The sequence below is a fragment of the Ostrea edulis genome, chromosome 4 (assembly GCF_947568905.1).
Source record: "Ostrea edulis chromosome 4, xbOstEdul1.1, whole genome shotgun sequence".
Taxonomy (NCBI): Eukaryota; Metazoa; Mollusca; class Bivalvia; order Ostreida; family Ostreidae; genus Ostrea; species Ostrea edulis.
In genome coordinates, this window is record NC_079167.1 from 15585584 (window position 1) to 15606484 (window position 20901).

A 20901-nucleotide genomic window follows, 5' to 3' on the forward strand; every position below is an offset into this window, starting at 1 on the left:
GTTTTGATTCTTGAGTCCTTGCTTATTTATAGGTCACAGTAGCGGAGTGGTAACGGTGCTCACTGCACGACCTCGAGGCAGGGGTTCAGTTCTCAGTCCAGGCACTGTGTCAAACCTAAGATGTGTAACATATATAGCGATTGTTTCATCACCAAGCACCTGGCATTAGAAGCAAAAATTAAGGGTGTTGCGTATATGACCTTGAAAACGGAGATCACATTAGGCATTGGCATAATAAAGAATCCTCGCTGTTACGGCAGTGACCACCATGCATGAATCAAAATTTGTGGCATTTCACCTAAAGCTGGTGATATTTCTACATAAGTGAAAATTTTTCAAATGGGACATAAATAAATTTACAAGTGAACTGGAACTGTTTGACCTTGTAAACTTTACCAACATTTCAGACAGATTGAAGCTAACTTTATCATTGCATTGAGAAGGTAGATAACTAACATCTCGGTTTAATACTAGATCTTTCTGAATTAGAATTAATGTATGGTCATTGGTTTATTAAATAATATTGCATGGAGAAGGTAGATAACTCACATCTCAGTTTAATACTAGATCTTTCTGAATTAGAATTAATGTATAGTCATTGGTTTATTAAATAATATCTTTGTACAGTGTAAACTGTCTAATCAGACACCTGTGTAATCCGTTTCACTGGGCATTCTGATCCTTATTTTTGTTCTCAATTTTATTGTATTTTACACCGTTATTCTGACAAAATTTGTCTCCCAGTGCATGTCAGATTAGGCAGGTTTTACTGTACTAAAATCAAAATATTTAAAAAAAAAATCATTCTACCTGGAAATAAGAGGCTGCCTTCATTGCATATAAAAAAATTATTGAATAAAATAAAGATGAAAAAGCCACCTGCCATATTGTAGATCAAATGATATATTTTGCCAAGCCCAAGTAACTTGCTCATAATCCTGGACCTATGCTAGTTAGCATTCAAAGGTGAGAAAATAGACAAAACTTCAATACCTTTTTAGAACGAAATGTAAAATTGAATATAAAGAATGATGCTAATATAAATGTACTGATGGCAATAGGAAAGAGATCAAATAATGGTTGAAGTTGCATGTTTTACTATCATGTAATCTCGTGTATGGGCTTTAGAATCAGTTCTTGCATTAATACTATGAAATACCCAGGAGATAAGACCGACTTCCTTGCATACATATATGGTTGCATACACTTTTACTGTATCAATTTGGATGGTACTATGTACAATATATGCATCCACATGCAGTTTGCAGTCTATGTAACCTGTAGTTAATGTTGTAAACTTTCTTTCTTTTTTGAATTTCCTTCTTTATAAACTGTCTTACTGTTATGCCCTCTGGGCCCAAAATTGGAATAAACTTATCTTAAGTTGGTAAAGTTTGCACATTCGCTGTATGCAAACAGCATTTTATTCAAATCTTGCATCAAGACGATTATAAACCCCTATACTAATACAGTGAAGATGGCTTTGAATTTGAGTTTGATTTTTTAATAGTTTTCCAAACAAATTCTTTCACTTTATTTTAAATTCAGTTTTCATTTCCATATTTCACTGCTATTCTAAGTTCATGGATTTATCCTTTAGTAAAAATGAAACAGCAACAACAAAAATAACAAGAGGTACTCTGAGCAATGCTCACTAAGAATACCCCCTCGCTTACCCCAATTTCTCAAAGGGTGTTGTTAATAGGTATAAATTACCTCTTTCTTGAGTGTAAAAATTGGTATGCCTTTGTAGAAGAAAATGGAAGATATAGTCCGAACACAAATCCATAGTATAAACCTATAATTTTGACCTTGAGATCAAAGGTCAAGGTCATGAATGTACACGACATAGTCTCATGGTGATAAACCCATGTCTTATGGTATGACTATGTCAAAACCCTATAATAAATTTTGACCTCGAGGTCAAAGTTCAAGGTCATAAAGGTACCCGACACATCGTCTCATGGTGATACACTCATGTGTCAAATATGGTATGCCTATGTCAAAGAACAAAGAAGTTGTGGCCCGGACACGAATCCATTGTAAAAAACCTTTAATTTCGACCTTGGGGTCAAAGGTCAAGATCATATAGGTCATGAAGGTACTTGACACATCGTCTCATGGTGATCCACCTGTGTGGCAAATATGGTATGCCTATGTCAAAGAACAAAGAAGTTATGGCCCGGACATGAATCTGTAGACAGACGGACGGACGGAGTGATTCCTATATACCCCCCTGAACTTCGTTTGGGGGGTATAACAATAAGGTTGTACACATTATAAAGTCTCCCCAACTCCTGCACAGCAGAGGTGGCAGAAAGATGCACATCGTAGCAACCAGTGAACTGCTCATCTCTAATGTGCATGTGTGTCAGGCCCTGTCCAGAAATTTTATCAGTGGTGTGGCCGATAAGCAACTGATAATTGTATTGATTACATTTGATGGAGTATCAGTGTTTGTGAATCGGTGCTTCTGTGATCATTTGTGCCACCAAGTGCACATGCACTCGAGAATCATCACAACTACAGCAAAATACTGTACATTGTATTCCCTTGATGCAGCTATGGCATAATGGTGATTATTTACCACTGTGTGTTTTAGACTGCAGCTATGGCATAATGGTGATTATTTACCACTGTGTGTTTTAGACTTGTCATGGTCATGGAGGAGGAATTCTTTGTAAGAAACTTGTCAGATGACACGATTTGATGCAGCCTGTGCTTTGTGTTATATGTAATTCCTATTCAAAATAATAACCATGTAGTGTGTCCTGGGTAATTTATTCTTTACTATCATAACCATCAGTTAAAACATACCAAACAAATCACACACTGACATTTTTTCACAAACAAATGCATTCACATCATGCATTCCAAATATAATCCTGTAAATAAAGTAAATACGGAATATAAAACTTACAACAAAAGTAACAAAAATATCACAAAAATACATAATGTAACTGATATGTAAAAAGTATGTAAATCTCCCAAGTAAGCATAAGGAGAGGGGTATGGGCCACATAGCTCACTTGACTACAGCATTGATTCCTCAGCTTCTTCTCATAATTATACCACATAATTGGGGGTTAAAATAAGATTCTCACTAAAAGAATAATATAAAATAGGTTACATAGCAGATAGTCATACTCAAGAGACACTCCACAAACAGTGGTCCTAAACACCACTAGAACTGCATTGTGACACTTCAGTGACTGGACGCGAAGCTTACCTGGAGAGGGTCAAATACAGTGGTCTATCAAAACTAAACATAGCTTTTTTTGAAGTTCTGATCACTCCAAATTGACGGCATTACTTGAGGAACATTTGTGCTATATAAGGCACTTGTAAAAAGTTGATTTTGTCTCAGCAAGTAAAAACTATGGGAGTTAGATAACTTGGCATGTAATTGACCTTGAATACATGTTGAAAACGTTAATAGTTTACAAACAATACACATGGCAGATTGGTAAATTGGTATGCAACAGTTGTAAAGAATGCGATTGTTAAAAATATGGTAACCTTGCATCAGATAGAGGGCATGATAATGGCTTACAGACAGACGAATCCTTATCAGAAAAGTTCATGTGAGGCAACTGATGATGTGAGCAAAATACACTGAAGTTTGAAAATACATTTCCTTATGGAATGTTAGTGGCAAATATAAAATACCAGCTTAGAACTGCCATGGTTTATGCAGTATCTGAACATTACATTTTCTATACAACAACAAATTTTAAAAAGTCCAATTCAAGCTGTATACAGGTTGATAAATCACTCAATGAATACTAGCTGTAAATGCTTGCTTTTCTTTTGAAACATCTCTGGCACAGGACAAAATGTTGGTTGACTGAATACTTGTTTGTATATGAAACAACACAAAAATATATCATTCACAATGTCACTTGCTCAACAGTATTATAACTTGAATACTTATTCGCAATTAGTAACTCTCATTTACATACATGAACAACTATGACAAGTAACAATATATTTCCAAAAGTCCTAATAGGAACCGAGATCTTCCAGTATCTCTACATGTGTTCGTAATTAAAATTGGGTAAAACCATGTAAAAGTTTCAGAATTTTATTTTCCTTTGAGTGCCCTTGACCATTTACATTTAACCTTGAAACCAAAATGTGTTGGTATTGAAGCAGAAATCCTGCAAACACGGAATGTTGTCATGTCCTTTCGGTGACTTTGACCTTTTCATTGACCAATAGGAACACAGATCTTCAAGAAAAGTACCATTTTATTGAGTATCATAAAAAGCAGCTATATCCTGTACACATTGTGTTTCAGAACTTCTCTGCTGTGGCATTGACCTTTTAAAAATTCAATAGGAATAACATCTTTAAGCAAAGTACCATTTTTGAAAGATTGATAACCTTGTACACACTGAATATTGTAATTTTTCCATCCAGTGACCCTTGCTTTTACATTAAACCTTGAAAACCATGGGAACTCTCATCTTCATACAAAATAACAATCCCCCAAATTTCATACAAATCTGATTGAGCATACAGCATTAATGCTAGTTTAAATGCTTTGCTTGCTGATTGTGTATGCTTGCTAACTAGAATGCTGGCAACATTTATTATATTCTATTTTAACGCTACTTTAGTTGTCTCAAATCTGAATCATTCCCAGTAAATGCTAATGAAACTTTCATTGAATGCTATTGGGAGTAGGTCGATGCCAATTTCAAACAAAAACAACATTTCCCTTTTTTACCAATAAAATACAGTTAATACAAATATTTTGTCAAAGTCTAATTTGAAACCATGATATTTTTGTTTATTTGACCATTAAATTATTACTTTCTGTTTCAGTCTGGGTATCCATTACAAAGTCAGTATTGTGTTAATGCCAGTATTAAAACATTTTTTTTTTAAAATAAAGAATGCATTAAGAAAGTTGATGATGAACAAGACCACCTTATAAAATACATTGTTTTGAAAGTGGAAAAATATTTGCACTGTCGGTGCTGCACACCTGAATTTTCAATTAAAAACATTACAGGTGTTACACAAACTCTAAAAGAAGTCCATCATTTACTATGACAGATTTTGTCTCCCTTAATTTGAAAATGATATCCTTTACACCACAGCAAGATTTTTATAGTTAATTTAAGTAACTTTTTACAACATTGCTGAGGCTTGGGACTGTTTTGTAAATGTTAAGCAAGTTAATACACAGGTACAAAAAATTGACATGTATTGAATACAAACAATCTAGAACAGGCAAACAATTTTCAATATACAATAAAATAAAGTTATAGCAAATCATCAGGGATGTCCTATTTCAATTCATAATGTGTAATCTGTTATATAATTTAATTTAAACAATATCTTATCATGTTGAAAACATAATTGAATTGAACAGTAGGCATTGCCTGTATAAGCCCTCTCCATTCATTATATTCATAATGAATTGTTATTTTTATCTATTTGGTAAAGGGAAATAACTTTGTTATTATCAATAATTCCTTACAAGCTTGTTCGTTATAATCATGTTTTACTGTATGTGATTTTCTGTAATGTCAAGCACCTGTGAGTCAATGCTACTTTTGCAGCAGTACAAGATATCAAAAGAAGATATCTAAACACATTTTGTTTTGAGGAATGCTGGGTACCTGTATGTGGAAAGAAATGGTTACAATACTAAATTATTGACTGGACCTATTTCCGGATTATCAGCTTATACAGTACTTCTATGATTACACCATGGTTGTCATGACAACAGATTCATCCTCCAGATGACCTGCCTAAAAAGAATTAAAATAAGATTTTTTTAATATCCATCCTCATGATAATCCATATTTGACATTTTATTTTCCCTGACCAACAAATAAATGATTGTCAAAAAGCACATGTCACAATTACAATACGTAGCTGTCACAGATATGCTCATATGATTTTAAAGAAGGCATGAAAAGCTGACATACCCAAGATTGGATGATTGTCTTCAGACGGCCGTACACTTCCTCACAAGATGGTCGGGATGCTGATGTTAATCTCCAACAAGACTCCATCAAATTCTTTCTGTTAATGATTATCATAAAAAATATATAGAATTTTTGAACTTATAACAACTGTTGACAAATCCCAAAATATAAACCCTACTTCTGAGGACATATCCTACAACATCTACCCCTAGAGTCATTTCACTTTTTAAAATATACATCAAGTTTATGCATTTCTAACCCTACAGTAAAATCAAAGAACATATCCCACAATCACAAGTCTCTGCCCCTTGGGAAAATTCCTTAATATACCCTACAATCACAAGTCTCTGCCCCTTGGGAAAATTCCTTAATATACCCCACAATCACAAGTCTCTGCCCCTTGGGAAAATTCCTTAATATACCCCACAATCACGAGCCTCTGCCCCTTAGTAAAATTCCTTAATATACCCCACAATCACGAGCCTCTGCCCCTTGGGAAAATTCCTTAATATACCCCACAATCACAAGCCTCTGTCCCTTAGTAAAATTCCTTAATATACCCCACAATCACAAGTCTCTGCCCCTTGGGAAAATTCCTTAATATACCCCACAATCACGAGCCTCTGCCCCTTAGTAAAATTCCTTAATATACCCCACAATCACGAGCCTCTGCCCCTTAGTAAAATTCCTTAATATACCCCACAATCACGAGCCTCTGCCCCTTAGTAAAATTCCTTAATATACCCACAATCACAAGCTTCTGCCCCTTTGTAAAATTTCTTAATATACCTCATAATCACAAGCTTCTACCCCTTAGTAAAATTCCTTAATATACTCCCAATCACAAGCTTCTGCCCCTTAGTAAAATTCCTTAATATACCCCATAATCACAACCTTCTTTATATACCCACGCTTCTGCACATTTACCACCACGGTAAAATTACATAATTATTACTCATATCTACCCCTACAGTGAAATCACCTAATGTTTCTAACATTGTACACACCTATTCCTTCAGTAAAATAATTTAATCTATCCCACGCTTCTGCACATTTACTTCTATAATACAAGAATATCAGTAAAACTGATGGATGTTCGCCAAACTGCATCTAACCAATGAACTACTTCATATTACAAATGACTTGCACAATGATCAATAACTGTTGAAATATTGTTGAAATGAAGGGTTACTATTTCATATACAGTGTATATAAGGTATATGTTGAGTGATGTTGACCTTTACAATATGACCTTGAGTGACCTTTGTCTAAAAGCCATTTTGAGTGATATAATATCTGTTAAAAAACTATTGAAATAAACTTTTTTCATAAAAGGTACATGTTCTAAGTGACCTTGGTCCAAAGTCCGTGTCCCAAGGAATATTTCTGATCAATTCCTGATGAAAGGTTTAGGAGATAGGGGGGGGGGGGGGGGGGGGGGGGGGGGGGTGTGTGTGATCAAAAACAGTTGAAATTAGGAACTTTCCAAAGTTACCTTGAGAGACCTTGGTCCAAAAGTCCTTGTCTCAAGGAACATTTGTGATCAGTTTTATCAATTTCTAATGAAAGATTTTGGAGATATGAGCTCGGACGGACAGAAACGACAGTGACTATGATAAAATCATTTAATAATATACCCGACACTTCTGACATATACTGCAACAAAATCACTTAACATAACCTGAGGTTCTGAGCCATAACACACCCTGCAGCATCTACTCCTACAGTAAAATCACTTATTTTCAAGGAGTGAAAATTCTACATCATCAATAAAAATAACGTGTTCATGTTGTTGTTGATGATTTGATCATGGGATACATTAATACCAAAGAATTACACACACACCTTGAATTTTACAGTTATATGTGAACAGTAAATTTACTGGGTCTAGAAAAAACCTACAAACAGTATATACTTGTCAGTTTTAATGGTGCCACAATATCTCCTGATGACCCAAAATATCAAACTAAACACCATTATACTACAATGTACTAGCCTTGGTGAAAAAATATTTGTACTACAGTGTATTTGCACAGGTTATAAAAGTACATATTCACTCCAAACAATTTACTGTATATATACTTAATATAGCAGATCTAAACTATGGTGCTATGGAAACTAATGCACTTGATGACATCATAATTTAGATGTTTTTGTGTAATGAATAAATATAAAGTATAAATTAGTGCTCTGGCTTCACCATCAGAGTCACTCATATACGAATCCCGCTATAAATGGTACACATACAGTACATGTACATTCTATGTCATAAGTTACGTACAGCTTCCTGTCACATGACTTGGGAGGCATGAGGTAAAACTCATTTTGTTCCTTGGGAAAACAATACCCGAGGCTGACAATTTCTAGAAGCAAAACTCCAACTGTCCATCTACAACAAACAACCACAAATTATCTTTACAGCAAGACTTTTACAGTCAAGTATGCTTCTCTGATTTCGCAAGAAATCAGGTTCATTCTTTTCTTTTTTTATGATTCTTCATTTTTCTCATACAAGTACAGTGTATAATTAAAGTACATAATATGTACAAATTGAATGAATAGAACTTGTATTATGATCTTTCATGAAAGAGAGAGAGAGAGAGAGTGAGAGAGAGAGAGTGAGAGAGAGAGAGAGCGAGAGAGAGAGAGAGAGAGAGAGAGAGAGACTTATCTGGGATTGGGGATATTCCATTTCCTGGACAAAATTAACTGCTAGAACTCGGCAAATCCTTGTCTTAGATTGCTAATTTTGTACCCAAGGTGGAAAACCCTAATCCCACAATTGTACTAACGAAGGATTCTATTTATCAAAGTAAACCAGAAAACGTACATTTCACTCTCATTGGAAAATCTATTCCTTCTTCTTGATTCTACTGCCAGCCAAGGGTAGTATTTCCTAGGGATCTGAAGAAACGTAAATATTAACAACCAAACATCAATATAGCTTAACTTACTGTACATATATACATCACAAATAAGATTCTGTATCCAACATTTCTAAAGATTAAAACTTTTATCAACATTAATGATGCATGGTACAATCAGGAGCATCCCATGGAGGTGTTGCCCACAGGTGCTTGGTATAAATGTGAGTCAATGAAAACAGAGTGCTCTTTTCATCCTGCTGGAGATCAAACCTTAGCAAATAAAATCATTCACATTTTGGTAGATGGAATAGAGAAAAACAGTTCTGGCTTACATGTTCTGATGGAGATTCTAAGGAGGAATGCATGGCAAAATCAAAGTTGGCAATCTTAGCTCTACCATTGGAAAACAGGTACACATTTACTGGAATAATCAGTCTGTGAAGTATCTGGAAAAAAAAAATAACAATACAACTTAGACTTATTTCTATCATCCAGAATATGTATCAAAAGCATTCCCTCACTTTGGTATTTCGAACATTGTTATCTTGAATACCATGGATAGATATGAAAGTGAGTTGGAAGTCCCACTTACATTTCCTTCATTTATCTCAAACCCTTGGATATCTCAAAGTTTTTTCTTGGCCAGGAGTTTGAGATAGTGAAGTTTGACTATTGTATTAAGAACCCAACTAGATCTGAGCTTTTGAGCACAACTGCGCAGGATGCTACAACTTAGTATTTACTGGTTCAACACTGATCCCATTGGTGCAAACATATTACACATCAGATCTATTACTGAACCCTATCCAGTTGAATTTTTTTTGTGTCAATGCAAATTTTGAAAGGGTTTGGCAGGGATCATATTTTGAAGCAGAGGGATTAATTGACTGATTAAAAAGTTAAGTTCTAAATCTGCATGATATTACATTTTCTGTTTCATCCAATATATCTTCTATTTTTATACTCCTATACACAAGTAGTTCAAACTTGGAACTAGTTCAAATGTTGTAATTCTTTAATTTGGTTGATATATTTTTCCAAACAAAAATACCGATTCTTTAAAAAGTTTAAATTATTTTACTCAAAATTTTGTATAAAAATTCAGTTATGGCCAATAATTTAAAAATTTGATCTTCAACCCCCACTTCGTTTTTTTTAGTTCCATTTTAAATTCTAAGACAAGACATTAAAAATTATGTGAAATTTTAGAAATTGACATATATTACTCCTAATATGTCCTTTTAAACTCTCAAATTTGATATCATGATTTTTTTTTTGTATATCAAGTGAAAAAAGGTCATTATTCATTTCCATTACTAGTATCAAACTTTTTTTTTTATCTGTATTGTTAGAAGACATGATTATGTATCTATTTTATGTAATGATTGATTTGTGTTGCTTAATTGGATAAATCTCGAGTCAATTTTAAGTGCAAAAAGGTCATGTTTAGAACACTCTAGATCAATAACAAGTATTATTATACTTTCATGTAAAATACTCGAACCTGATTGGTCGAGAAGCATTTGAAAAAACATATTGTTACCCTCTGAGAACAAAAAACACGCGCCCCAGGGTGATAGTATCTAGCAACGGGTAACAGTACTTGACAACGGGTGATATCATAAAAAATTATCACATGCGTCAAATTTATGCGCGTACGGTTCGCCGTAGATTGCTAGACGACGTCGTTTGAGCGTTTGTAATAAACGCGAGTACCCGCATCGAAATACGAAATATCGCATGACAGTGATTGATCAAATGTCAACAGACGTAAGTTTTTCTGCTTTCCAGTTTACATAACATTCAGTATAATAAAACAAATATTGCATGTAGTTGAGGGTAACATTGAAATTTTCACCCCTCGAGAAACCATTGTCAACCTCGGCTACGCCTCGATTGACAATGGTTTTCTCGGGGTGAAAATTTTCAATGTTACCCTCAACTACATGCAATATTTATATATTGTGACCCTAGTTTTTCTTTTTAATTTCCTAATTCTCCTACAATGCAGAAATGAAAAATACACTTTCAAAAAAATTGACATTACATGTACTTAAAATCTCAGGTGTGAATCTCTTTAAAGGAATATGGAATGGAAGTAATGCATATTTCATACTAGATAACAAAGGAAAAATGGAGGACCATGCATTCTGACAGCCAACAGTTTCCAGACTGTTTAACAATAAGAAAATATTCCAATTTTCCAGGAAAAACCTTGAAAAGAGTCCTAAAGTATTCTTAAAAATGCACACCTTTTCCCCCTTCAGAAAAATGACTCCTGATAAAACATCTAGTGCATGTGCCATCAGTTCACGGGCTCGGTGCTCAAAGGTCACTGCAGGAGCATCATCTGAACTGTATTGGAGCTGTTTCAAATGCTGTTTTAAATCACCTCGGTCACAACTCTCAAACACACTGTATTCATATTCTGCAGCAGAGCAAAAGTAAATCAATAAAGTCTTTTCCTTTTAAAGATTTTTTTTTTACCAGTTTAAACAATTTTCAAAATATGTTTTAAAATCATTTTTTATACCAATTATACACATTATAGTGTGTTGATGAACTGTACATTAAAGGTGTTACCTTTGAAACAAAGTCATTTTATAAATTTTATCATTTATTCAGAAAACAATATCCATCAAATCATACTTACTTCCATCTTCACAATGTCCATATAAGGTAAAAATATTGATGTGTCCATCTTCCATACACTTTAGAATGTCGATTTCATTCTTAAATTTTCTCATCTGATTTTTATCTCTCTCTATAAACAAAGAAATGAGAGAATTTACGAGAGATGAACAAGAAAGTTATGCTGTATTTCCTACAAAATAGAGAACTCAAATATAAACAAAGGAAAGCACTCTATATATGTAAGACTCTAAAGTGTGATGGGACTCCAAAGTGCAATGGGACTCCAAAGTGTGATGGACTCCAAAGTGCGATGGGACTCCAAAGTGTGATGGGACTCCAAAGTGCGATGGGACTCCAAAGTGTGAATGGACTCCAAAGTGCGATGGGACTCCAAAGTGTGATGGCCACACCTAACCCCGATGTTGTGACACGCCAAAGTGCAATGGTGTGAGACAAATGCACCAAACCCCGATGGTGTGAAACGACAAAATGCGATGATCCTCACTCGTGCGCCAAATTGCAATGGTACACATTATCCAAAGTGCGACGGAGCGACACACCAAAGTCTGTTCGTTTCAAAACTGAATGCACACAGTGTTTTGGTAGAGGCTGAACCAACCATGTGGTGTTTCAACAAAATATCAATGCAAAATCCATGCAAAATGATACTTATAATAACTTATTTCATTATCAGTTAGTTGTCGTAATCTTAAACACAAAATCTTCAAACACGAAATTGTATAGAATGTTATGCATTACAACATACCTCCCAGGAATTTATTACGTGTACATCATAAGTAATAAATGATCATGAACTACATCATGTTTCAGTGAAGTACATGTACTTTGCCATTCTCACAGTCCTCAACAGTGTAAACCTTGCCCTTGGTATCGTCAATGTCAATCACCTGTGCCTTCCTCCAATATACATGTACCAAAGACATTGGTGCCAGCAAAAAGAACCTTCGTTGGGGCGAACTGACGTTGCATTTCTTAGGTTTGATTTGAAAGACGCTGCCAATGTCGTCATAATAACATGACGTCACAAACGGTATCCCTGCACCATCGGACTTTGGCGTGTCAGACCATTGGACTTTGGTGTGCGAGACCATCACACTTTGGCGTCTGTAACGTTAACAAACCATCGCACTTTGGCATGACCTTCGGGCTTTATGGAATTTGATCACGTGACCATCCCGTATTTATATCCTGATAAATATTTTAAAATGATACCTTATTTCTTAAATAATATACAGACCACTGGGCTATTTATATAGCTTAAACAATACAATATTTCATCACATGTCATTTTGGAAATGCTCCGAGCCTGTGCTAACCTTTTCTCAAAAGACAAAACTAGTGTTGAAATCGCTCATCTTGTGTTTTTTTAACAATGAGACAAATTTCACCTAAATAATGATGTTATACACACAAAATGCATGCTTTATTTTGGGATATCAATTATTGCACACTTTGCAGTCCTTGTACATTTTGTATAAATGGAAAAACAGCTATAATAAGGCTGTTTGAATTTTTCTCCCTTTAAGGACCATTTTCTCCCTTTAAGGACCAAATATCAGCACCTACGATTTGGTAGTGCTGATATTGGCCCTTAAAGACCTAACCCTTAAATGTTATATTGCCTCAACTTACCTTTGTTAAGACATTTAATAAGTACACTGCGGTGCTTGTACTTCCCAGTGTGTAGAGAAATGTCCACAGGCATTTCCTGGAATGTGGCTTCTGAGTAGAGCTGTAAAGATTCCGGGTCCAAAACAAAGTTTCTTTGACCATCAACTTTACAAAATTCTCTCTCTGCAGTCCTTAAAGCAGTGCTGACATTTTCCAACTGGAATCCGTAAGTCTATGAATGGAAAAAATGTGTGCATAATTATCAAAGATTCAGAGAGTACTTTGTCATCAGAAAAACATTAGTCCACAACAAAGAATTGGTATACATGTAATTCAATGGTAGTGTCCCACAAGAAACATGTGTTTCATATTCCGAATTATGAAGATACATAAAGTAACTAGTCATATATGCTAAAACATTGTCATGAAGGCACGACCTCTCAAATAAACACAGCAATTTGTGATAGCTTGATAATACATGTATTGTAGAATCATTAATTTTCAAGGAGGAGGTATTTTCAATGTTTTGATAATATGAACATAACAACAAATTTCCAACCTCTATGAACAAGAGAAACTAAAAAAAAAAAAAAAGAAGTAAAAACAACAATGAATGATAACTTCACCCACAAAATTAAGTCCCCCAAAATTTGCTTATTTTTCTCAAATAACAAAAATGAATACAGAATGCTTCATAAACCAATCAGCAGTGAAGGTTGTCCATGTAGCATCTGTACTTCACAAGAAAATCACCAGTCCTTGATGCTATCATCTGAAACAAGCATTAGACACAACATCCATAGAAAAACACAGTCATGTTTGGTTGGTATACATGTGCTAAGCTGAGAAAAGACCTAAAATAGTGTCCTTCACCACAGTCACTGAAGGTCAAAGTTTAGCAGAGGAAGCAAGCATCAGACACAGCAGGTGAAATACAGTCTTACAATAAGCTAGAAACAAACTTAAACAAGACATTAACCACAGTTACAGAAGTGAAATCCCGGATCAGATGCAGTATCCAAACCATGCAGTAAGAAGAAGCCATATATACACAGATGTACCATGTGGTTTGTAAACCACAAGGGAGGGGGGGGGGGTGTTGGGGAGGTGTTCAAATCATGTTTAATGTTGAACACAAAACACAGTTTTTGATACTGCAATGGGGTTTAAAAAGTAATATTCATTCACTTTATTTAATCACCATACTTTCAGAATATTACTTAGGAGATGGCAGTCTACAAAACCGACTGCCCGATAATTACAGGTAAAAACGGATTTACTTTCTTTGTAACTGTGTTTAATCTCATGTTTATGCCATAATCAAATCTTTTACTTTGGAGAATGTTTCTTGTCTGCATAAAATGATTTATTAGCTAACAAAACTACAAGGATTTATTAAAGGTCTACATGATATATTTCCAATAATCACTCCGAATAAATTTGAGCCATCCTATTTTGATGGTACATTTGATGCGAGATGCTCACATTTTCATCAGGAGCTGGTACCCGTTGAACATGACAGGGGCAGAAAGTCAGTAATGGAATGCCTTCCTAATAATACACACCAAGGTTTACATTACTTTACATGAATTTCCTAATATTCACGTACAACTGTTGTATGGTATTGTTTATTACCAAGAACCATACAGTTCATAGGTTTAACGTTTTTACATAGAATAAATAAACATAATTATAAACAAAAGTTATACATAAAGTTAATATAATGCAGGATAGGTAAATCTACACAATTCATTCATTGTATATATAGATAGTTGATGTCTGTGAGATAGTAAATATACATGTAGTTTGTAACATAATGAATATGAAATTATAATATAGTGAAAAATGAGGTTAACCTCAGCATTATGTATGCATTTTTGTTCTTATATTTGAACAATTATATAAATATTTTCTTAATTTACATAATTCTGTGACATTTTGTAAGTGAAATGTCTCTAGAGTCTCAAGAAACAGGTGTCAGATTAAATTTTTATATTTACAATTCCAATGTTTTTGCCTTTGTTACAAATTAAAATGATAGCCATTCCCTCATGAATGTGTTGAAATGTTAAACAATAAGCGTATGAATCTTGATAGATATAGTATGTCTATTTCAAAAGCTGGGAATTTCAACAGAAATGAAAGTAGAATGAAATTATAGGAAATGAATTTAATTTTTGGAAATACATGAGGGTCGCACACACTAGTAGCACATTTTCTTTACCTCTGGAGGTTGTTCTTCACTTTCCAGGGAATCATTGCTTTTCTGAGGTTTTGGACATGCAGCACATAGTGCCACATGCTTCCGCTTGACAATGATCGTTACTACGACGATTGTTAAAACAGTCAGTAGCAGGGCTGCTGTCACACTTCCTGCTATGGCCATGGTGTCTTCATTCTTGTCCTTCAGACTTTCCATATTATGGGGAGCTATAATGGAAAAGTTAGAATGTCCTGGTAAAACAACCCCACTGTTGTTTTACCTGTAGGAGAAGCAGTCACTTTGATTATGCATAAAGTGAACATTTTGACTAACTCTCGAATATTACTTGTAACAAACAGGTTTTCATTTTGACAATCTAATTAAAATTAGATGTTAAATCCGCTTGAGTACTCGCATACAATGTATGCGAGTACGTGGGCGAATCTATCATCTAATTTTAATTAGATTGTCATTTTGATATTCATAAATATAAGTATTTCTACACAGGAGTATATAATACACCACATCACAATCTTTCCATGCTCCATGTACTATATATATTAAATACAAGTTGACAGATTTGTATCATTACAAAATTCATCGCAAGTAGAGAAATTTTGTTGCATTCAAATTGTGAATGAAGATTAATTTCAAGATCATGGAAATTCAATTCAATCATCTTTAAGGGATAAAAGCATCAAAATACATATGAGGTACTAGATGATATCCCGCGCAAGTGCAGGAAATCACAAATAAATAATTACATAGAGGAAGGACTGACTTTTTTAATGCATATTGAATTGTTGCACACATGAATTGAATGAATGGTATCTTTAATTCAAATGAATTTTTAAAGAACAACTTCTGAATAATTGTGTGCATTAGTTAAGGTATGCTGAACCATAGGAAGGTCCAGAGCAATGTTTTGATTTAGCAATAGGAAAGTGAATAGCTTTGTTTAGGCATTCTTTCATGATAGTCTGAATAAAATCCTTTCACTAATCATTAAAATTGCCTCTAAAGAATTCATTAGATGTTTTAAGGTCATATTTAGCAATCATCTTCTTCATAAACTATCCCACTTTGATTGCTTAACAGTTGAGGTCAATTAAGGATATTCATCTGACAAATACTTTTCCTTGATAAGATTTACATCTCAAATGTTGAAAAGGCATTGAAAAACAAAACATTTCAAAGACATACTATTTCAATCATAATTCAAAAAGAGTTGTTGGCAGATATTACGACAATTTTGAAGACATGATTTCTGCATTTGATTGTATATTTATATTAAAATGCAGTAGCTAAATCCAGCTATTCTGAATAGCTCAATAAAAGTATAACAGTTTTAAAGTTATATATGGCTAAATAAGATAATGTGCCAAAAATGGTAGAAGCTGTTTTACCTAGCTGACACTTCGCACCAGCCCACCCCTCAGCACAGCCCTGGGGACATGTCCCACTACGGTAGTCACAGACCGCATTGCTCATACACATTCCACACTTCTGATCACAGTTAGAACCAAACCGACCAGCAACACATTCTGGAAAAAGGTTAGAAAACAATGAGCTGAAATTCACAAAGCATAGTTTGTATAGGACACAATGTTACATGTAAAGTAATCCTCCTGTAAGACCCAATAATCTACGATTCTGAAGCATTGCAGTAATATTGTGAATCAAATTTGAAATAAAAAACATAACAAAAACCTGTCAATAATACTAGATAATGTTTATACAAGCATAATTAATCAGTTATATGACATTTGGTAATGACAATATACACAAGAGTTCAAAATTTGTATTAAAAATTTGCAATACACATACCATACATGAATCAATGTATACAAGCAAGACTCACTTTCGTTGCACTTGTCTCCTGTCCATCCTTCCCCACATCCTTTGGAACACCTCCCCGACATCTGGTCACACACAAAGTCAAGACAGTTGGCATTGCATCTCTGCTGACATTCAAATCCATATCTACCCATCACACAGCCCTTGTCACAGAAGCCATTCTGGTGGAAACATGTGTCGCCCAGACACTCCGGACTGCATGACGAGGTGCAGTATTTCCCAAACATCTTGTTGATACATCCCTCAGTGCAGGAACCATCTAAATTGTTACATCTGCCACTTTTACAGTTCACTGGACAAGTGTTGTTGCAGGATGTTCCATAAAATGTAGGCAAGCAATTTGTACACACCCCAGAAACTCTATCACATTGACCGTTCTCACATCTTAATGGACATGTTTTATTGCAGTAATCGCCATAGAAACCATCCCTGCAGCCATAGACACACATGCCGGTAATTTCATTACAGGCCTTTTTATTGGCTGATTGATATCTACAATTATCTGGACAAGTTTTTTCACAATAATGTCCGAATCTGTATTCACTGCAGGGAAACCGACACCTTCCATTCTCTCTGTAACATTCCCTCAGCGGACAATGCTCACTACATGTCAAATTGCACACACCACCAAAATACCCCGCAATACATCCATCAACACAAGTTCCCGTGTCTTTCTTGCAGTGCAGGTAATTACTATAAACATTTCTTTTACAGTATGGACTACACGGCCTCTCACATAAAGTTCCATACCAGCCAGAAAAACAATCTGAACACTTCCCAGTTTCTATAAATACTTGGCATTGTGTGCACTCCGTGGGACACCTTCTGTCACACTGCAGACCGTACCATCCCTGCTTACATCCATGCACACAGTGTCCAGATTCATTACACCCCCCTCCTCCAGCACAGTAAGGGCTGCACTCCCAGTTACAACGACTCCCATAGTAACCAAACTCACACCCATGAAGACACCTGCCATTGGTTCCATTGCAGGCCAGCTGACCATTCTTACAATGAACACTACATTCTCTACAATGTGACCCGTTCCAATAAAACCCTGCATCGCATTGCTTACAAGTAGGTGGCATTGTTTCAACTTTTGCTATACACTGCATACAGTTCGTAATCTGACATTCATGGTTACACTGTTCTCCATACCATCCCGGTGCACAATCATTGGTACACCTCCCTGTGGTACCATCACAGGATTCTCCATTTAAACAGTGACCTCGGCACGGATCACACACACTACTTTGTGTAAAATATCCACTCTCACAGGACGAACAGTACACAGCGAAATTATAATTGTTCTCTTTGCATTCATTGCAGTGACGTATGATACATCTTTTGTCACAGTTATTGCCAAAGTAGCCAACATGGCAGCCATTATTACAGGCACCTGTTGTAGTATTGCATGCTAAACTCCCCCCTATGCAGAAATTGCTGCAGTTTACACAGCTATGAGAGCTAATATTCCAAAACCTTCCCTCCGTACACACTGAGCAGTAGATATAGTTATTGTAAGATACGCCACAGCGCAGGCAGTTTTCAAAGTCACAGTCCTGTTCTTCACACTTATCACCTCTCCACCCCACATTACAGCCATACCTACACCTGCCAAACTGGTCACATTTGGTTTCACTTATTTTACAGTTCTTGCTACAGCTTTGTGTACATCCTGACCCATATTTTCCCGGTTCACACAATGTGCAGGTTTCATGATGACCATCCCAATCACATTCAATGCACCTATATCAAAATATTCATAATACTTTAATAACCAAAGCCCTGGTCACACAGACAAATGTGACTGCCATGTAAGATCTTGGTGACAAAAAATATCACAAAGATTGAGGTATCAGAGCAATTGTCACAAGATCTTAGAATGGGCGCAATACAAATTCAAGCACATCCACTTCCATCCAGCCTTTTGAGCATGCATAAAAGACTGGATGCAATTGACTTGGTTGCTAAGAGTTTGCAATGATCTCCACAATTTAGATAAGACAATTTAGAGTCTGATAATATACCCCAAGATAGTTTTTTACAAACAAGTCAGGATTGTATGTGAATTGTACCTTAAAGCAATACAAGCTGTAACTAAAGGTATTCTTTCAACTATCCAATTATGAACAAATAATACCTATCAGTATAACTAATATAATCCCCAAGATCTGAAGAAAAATTCAGCAAAATAAACACAGAAATATTGTTTAAGAGCATACCTGCAATGAACGTTTGGGATATGGGAAGGATGATTGCCGAACACAATCGGGTTGCTGAGACTGAGGTTATATACAAAGATGGTTTAACTAACATGATTAACTACATGTTTTGTTTGTTTTAAAATATTACATTATTTCATGAATGACAAGCAGTACTATAAGTGTAAGAAAGTAATAATTACACAAATGTGCCACTCAAATAAAATTTTGATAGTGAATTTTCTATGAAATTAGCATATTAAATTGCTTACAAATCTGACATGTGCTCAGTGCCTCTCTTTTGCTTTTTTCCAAACTGGTGACCTCCGAGGTCGATGCACATTGGAGATTACAAGAGGAATTCCTGACAGAATGACAATGATTCATGAATCGACATTTTCTGCTGATTTGACAAGTTTATTGCTTCAGATTCATTCTCATTCTATAAAATTATATATATTCAATCACAAATATATCAAATGTCATTCTATTTGTTCTTTTATTTTTCAATTTATTTACCATCAGTTACAGCTTGTATTGCTTTAAATGTCACCAAAATATTTACATTATTGAGTATTGTTGATAAACATCACATCTATACTTACAGTCTGAATGCACAGTCATAAATTTATATCAGATGAAAAAGAGTTGTTATAAAACAATGAACCCTCATGGGTTTTTTTCTTCCACATGCAAATCAAATAAACATGACAGTAATTTCTACTTTTTATATACATTAAAAAGTGTCAACCCTGGAAATGTTATAACATAACACTAATCATAATGTACTATAATGACAAATGTTACTAAACTAGCTTATTTCAAATTATACTCCCTGGAAAAGTCTTATCAAAAGTATTAACAAAAAGTTTACCCAGAGGAGCAAGTCCTGTCACATTTCTCCCCCGAGTATCCCGGCTGACAGCCATACAGACACCCCCTGTGCTGGCCGCAGTAGTCACTCCCGTATAAACATCTACTGTTGTTGCAAGATGCATCTACAAATCATACATTGACTGTAAAAGTTGCACTTCGAAAGATGCTTTTCATAGAATTTTTAATATTAATACATTGTTCTAATGTGAGAGCAATGCATATATCTGCTATCATGGCTTTTCATTTACCACAAAGGTGACTCCAGAAAGTCTGCAGGATAGAGAAAAAAAACTTTAAGAGATGAAGAGTTTTTAAAATTTGTTTACAAAGGTTTAGAAATTACCCTGTCTGCATTTTCACTGCAAGCCTCAGTTTAATAGTTCAGTATTACATTATGATAAAACTCCATATTCAGAGGGAGAGTAGCTCTGGAGAATTGACATTTTATGGAGTGTGTTTTCACTGAATTGTTTTCTAGGTAACATTCCTATTTGAAGATCATAATTCACTTGAATTTTGTGTGTTGTATATTTCATGTTTTTATGGTGCTTGTTTTAAAGTATAGACTATGTTATAACAACTTTCATAAAAATGTCAAGCTAAATAGTGTAGCTTCTAGTCTAGGTCACCTACACGTTTGTCAATGCAGTGTTCTACGAGACAAACATCTAGGAGCATTCTAC

The 20901-nt window shown here is 35.0% G+C and overlaps 1 protein-coding gene across 4 annotated transcripts in view; it reads right to left on the reverse strand.

The window, feature by feature from the left end:
- Positions 1 to 2765: 2765 nt before the first annotated feature.
- LOC125668429 (multiple epidermal growth factor-like domains protein 10) overlaps positions 2766 to 20901 on the reverse strand; it is a 21486-nt gene continuing 3350 nt past the window's right edge. The window contains exons 1-14 of one of the 4 annotated variants that reach the window (XM_048902590.2): positions 19615 to 19708; positions 19364 to 19423; positions 17143 to 18887; positions 16688 to 16825; positions 15303 to 15508; positions 14564 to 14629; positions 13100 to 13310; positions 11466 to 11576; positions 11065 to 11240; positions 9145 to 9258; positions 8776 to 8849; positions 8227 to 8334; positions 5946 to 6042; positions 2766 to 5765 (exon numbers count right to left, since the gene is read on the reverse strand). In XM_048902590.2, coding sequence (XP_048758547.2) covers positions 5718 to 5765; positions 5946 to 6042; positions 8227 to 8334; positions 8776 to 8849; positions 9145 to 9258; positions 11065 to 11240; positions 11466 to 11576; positions 13100 to 13310; positions 14564 to 14629; positions 15303 to 15508; positions 16688 to 16825; positions 17143 to 18887; positions 19364 to 19423; positions 19615 to 19685 — 3225 coding nt within the window. In that variant the 5' untranslated portion in view covers positions 19686 to 19708 and the 3' untranslated portion in view covers positions 2766 to 5717. Of the gene's footprint in view, positions 5766 to 5941; positions 6043 to 8226; positions 8335 to 8775; positions 8850 to 9144; positions 9259 to 11064; positions 11241 to 11465; positions 11577 to 13099; positions 13311 to 14563; positions 14630 to 15302; positions 15509 to 16687; positions 16826 to 17142; positions 18888 to 19363; positions 19424 to 19614; positions 19718 to 20216; positions 20341 to 20901 lie in introns of those variants that run through there. The other 3 variants (XM_048902589.2, XM_056162056.1, XM_048902591.2) reach the window with 3 other exon arrangements.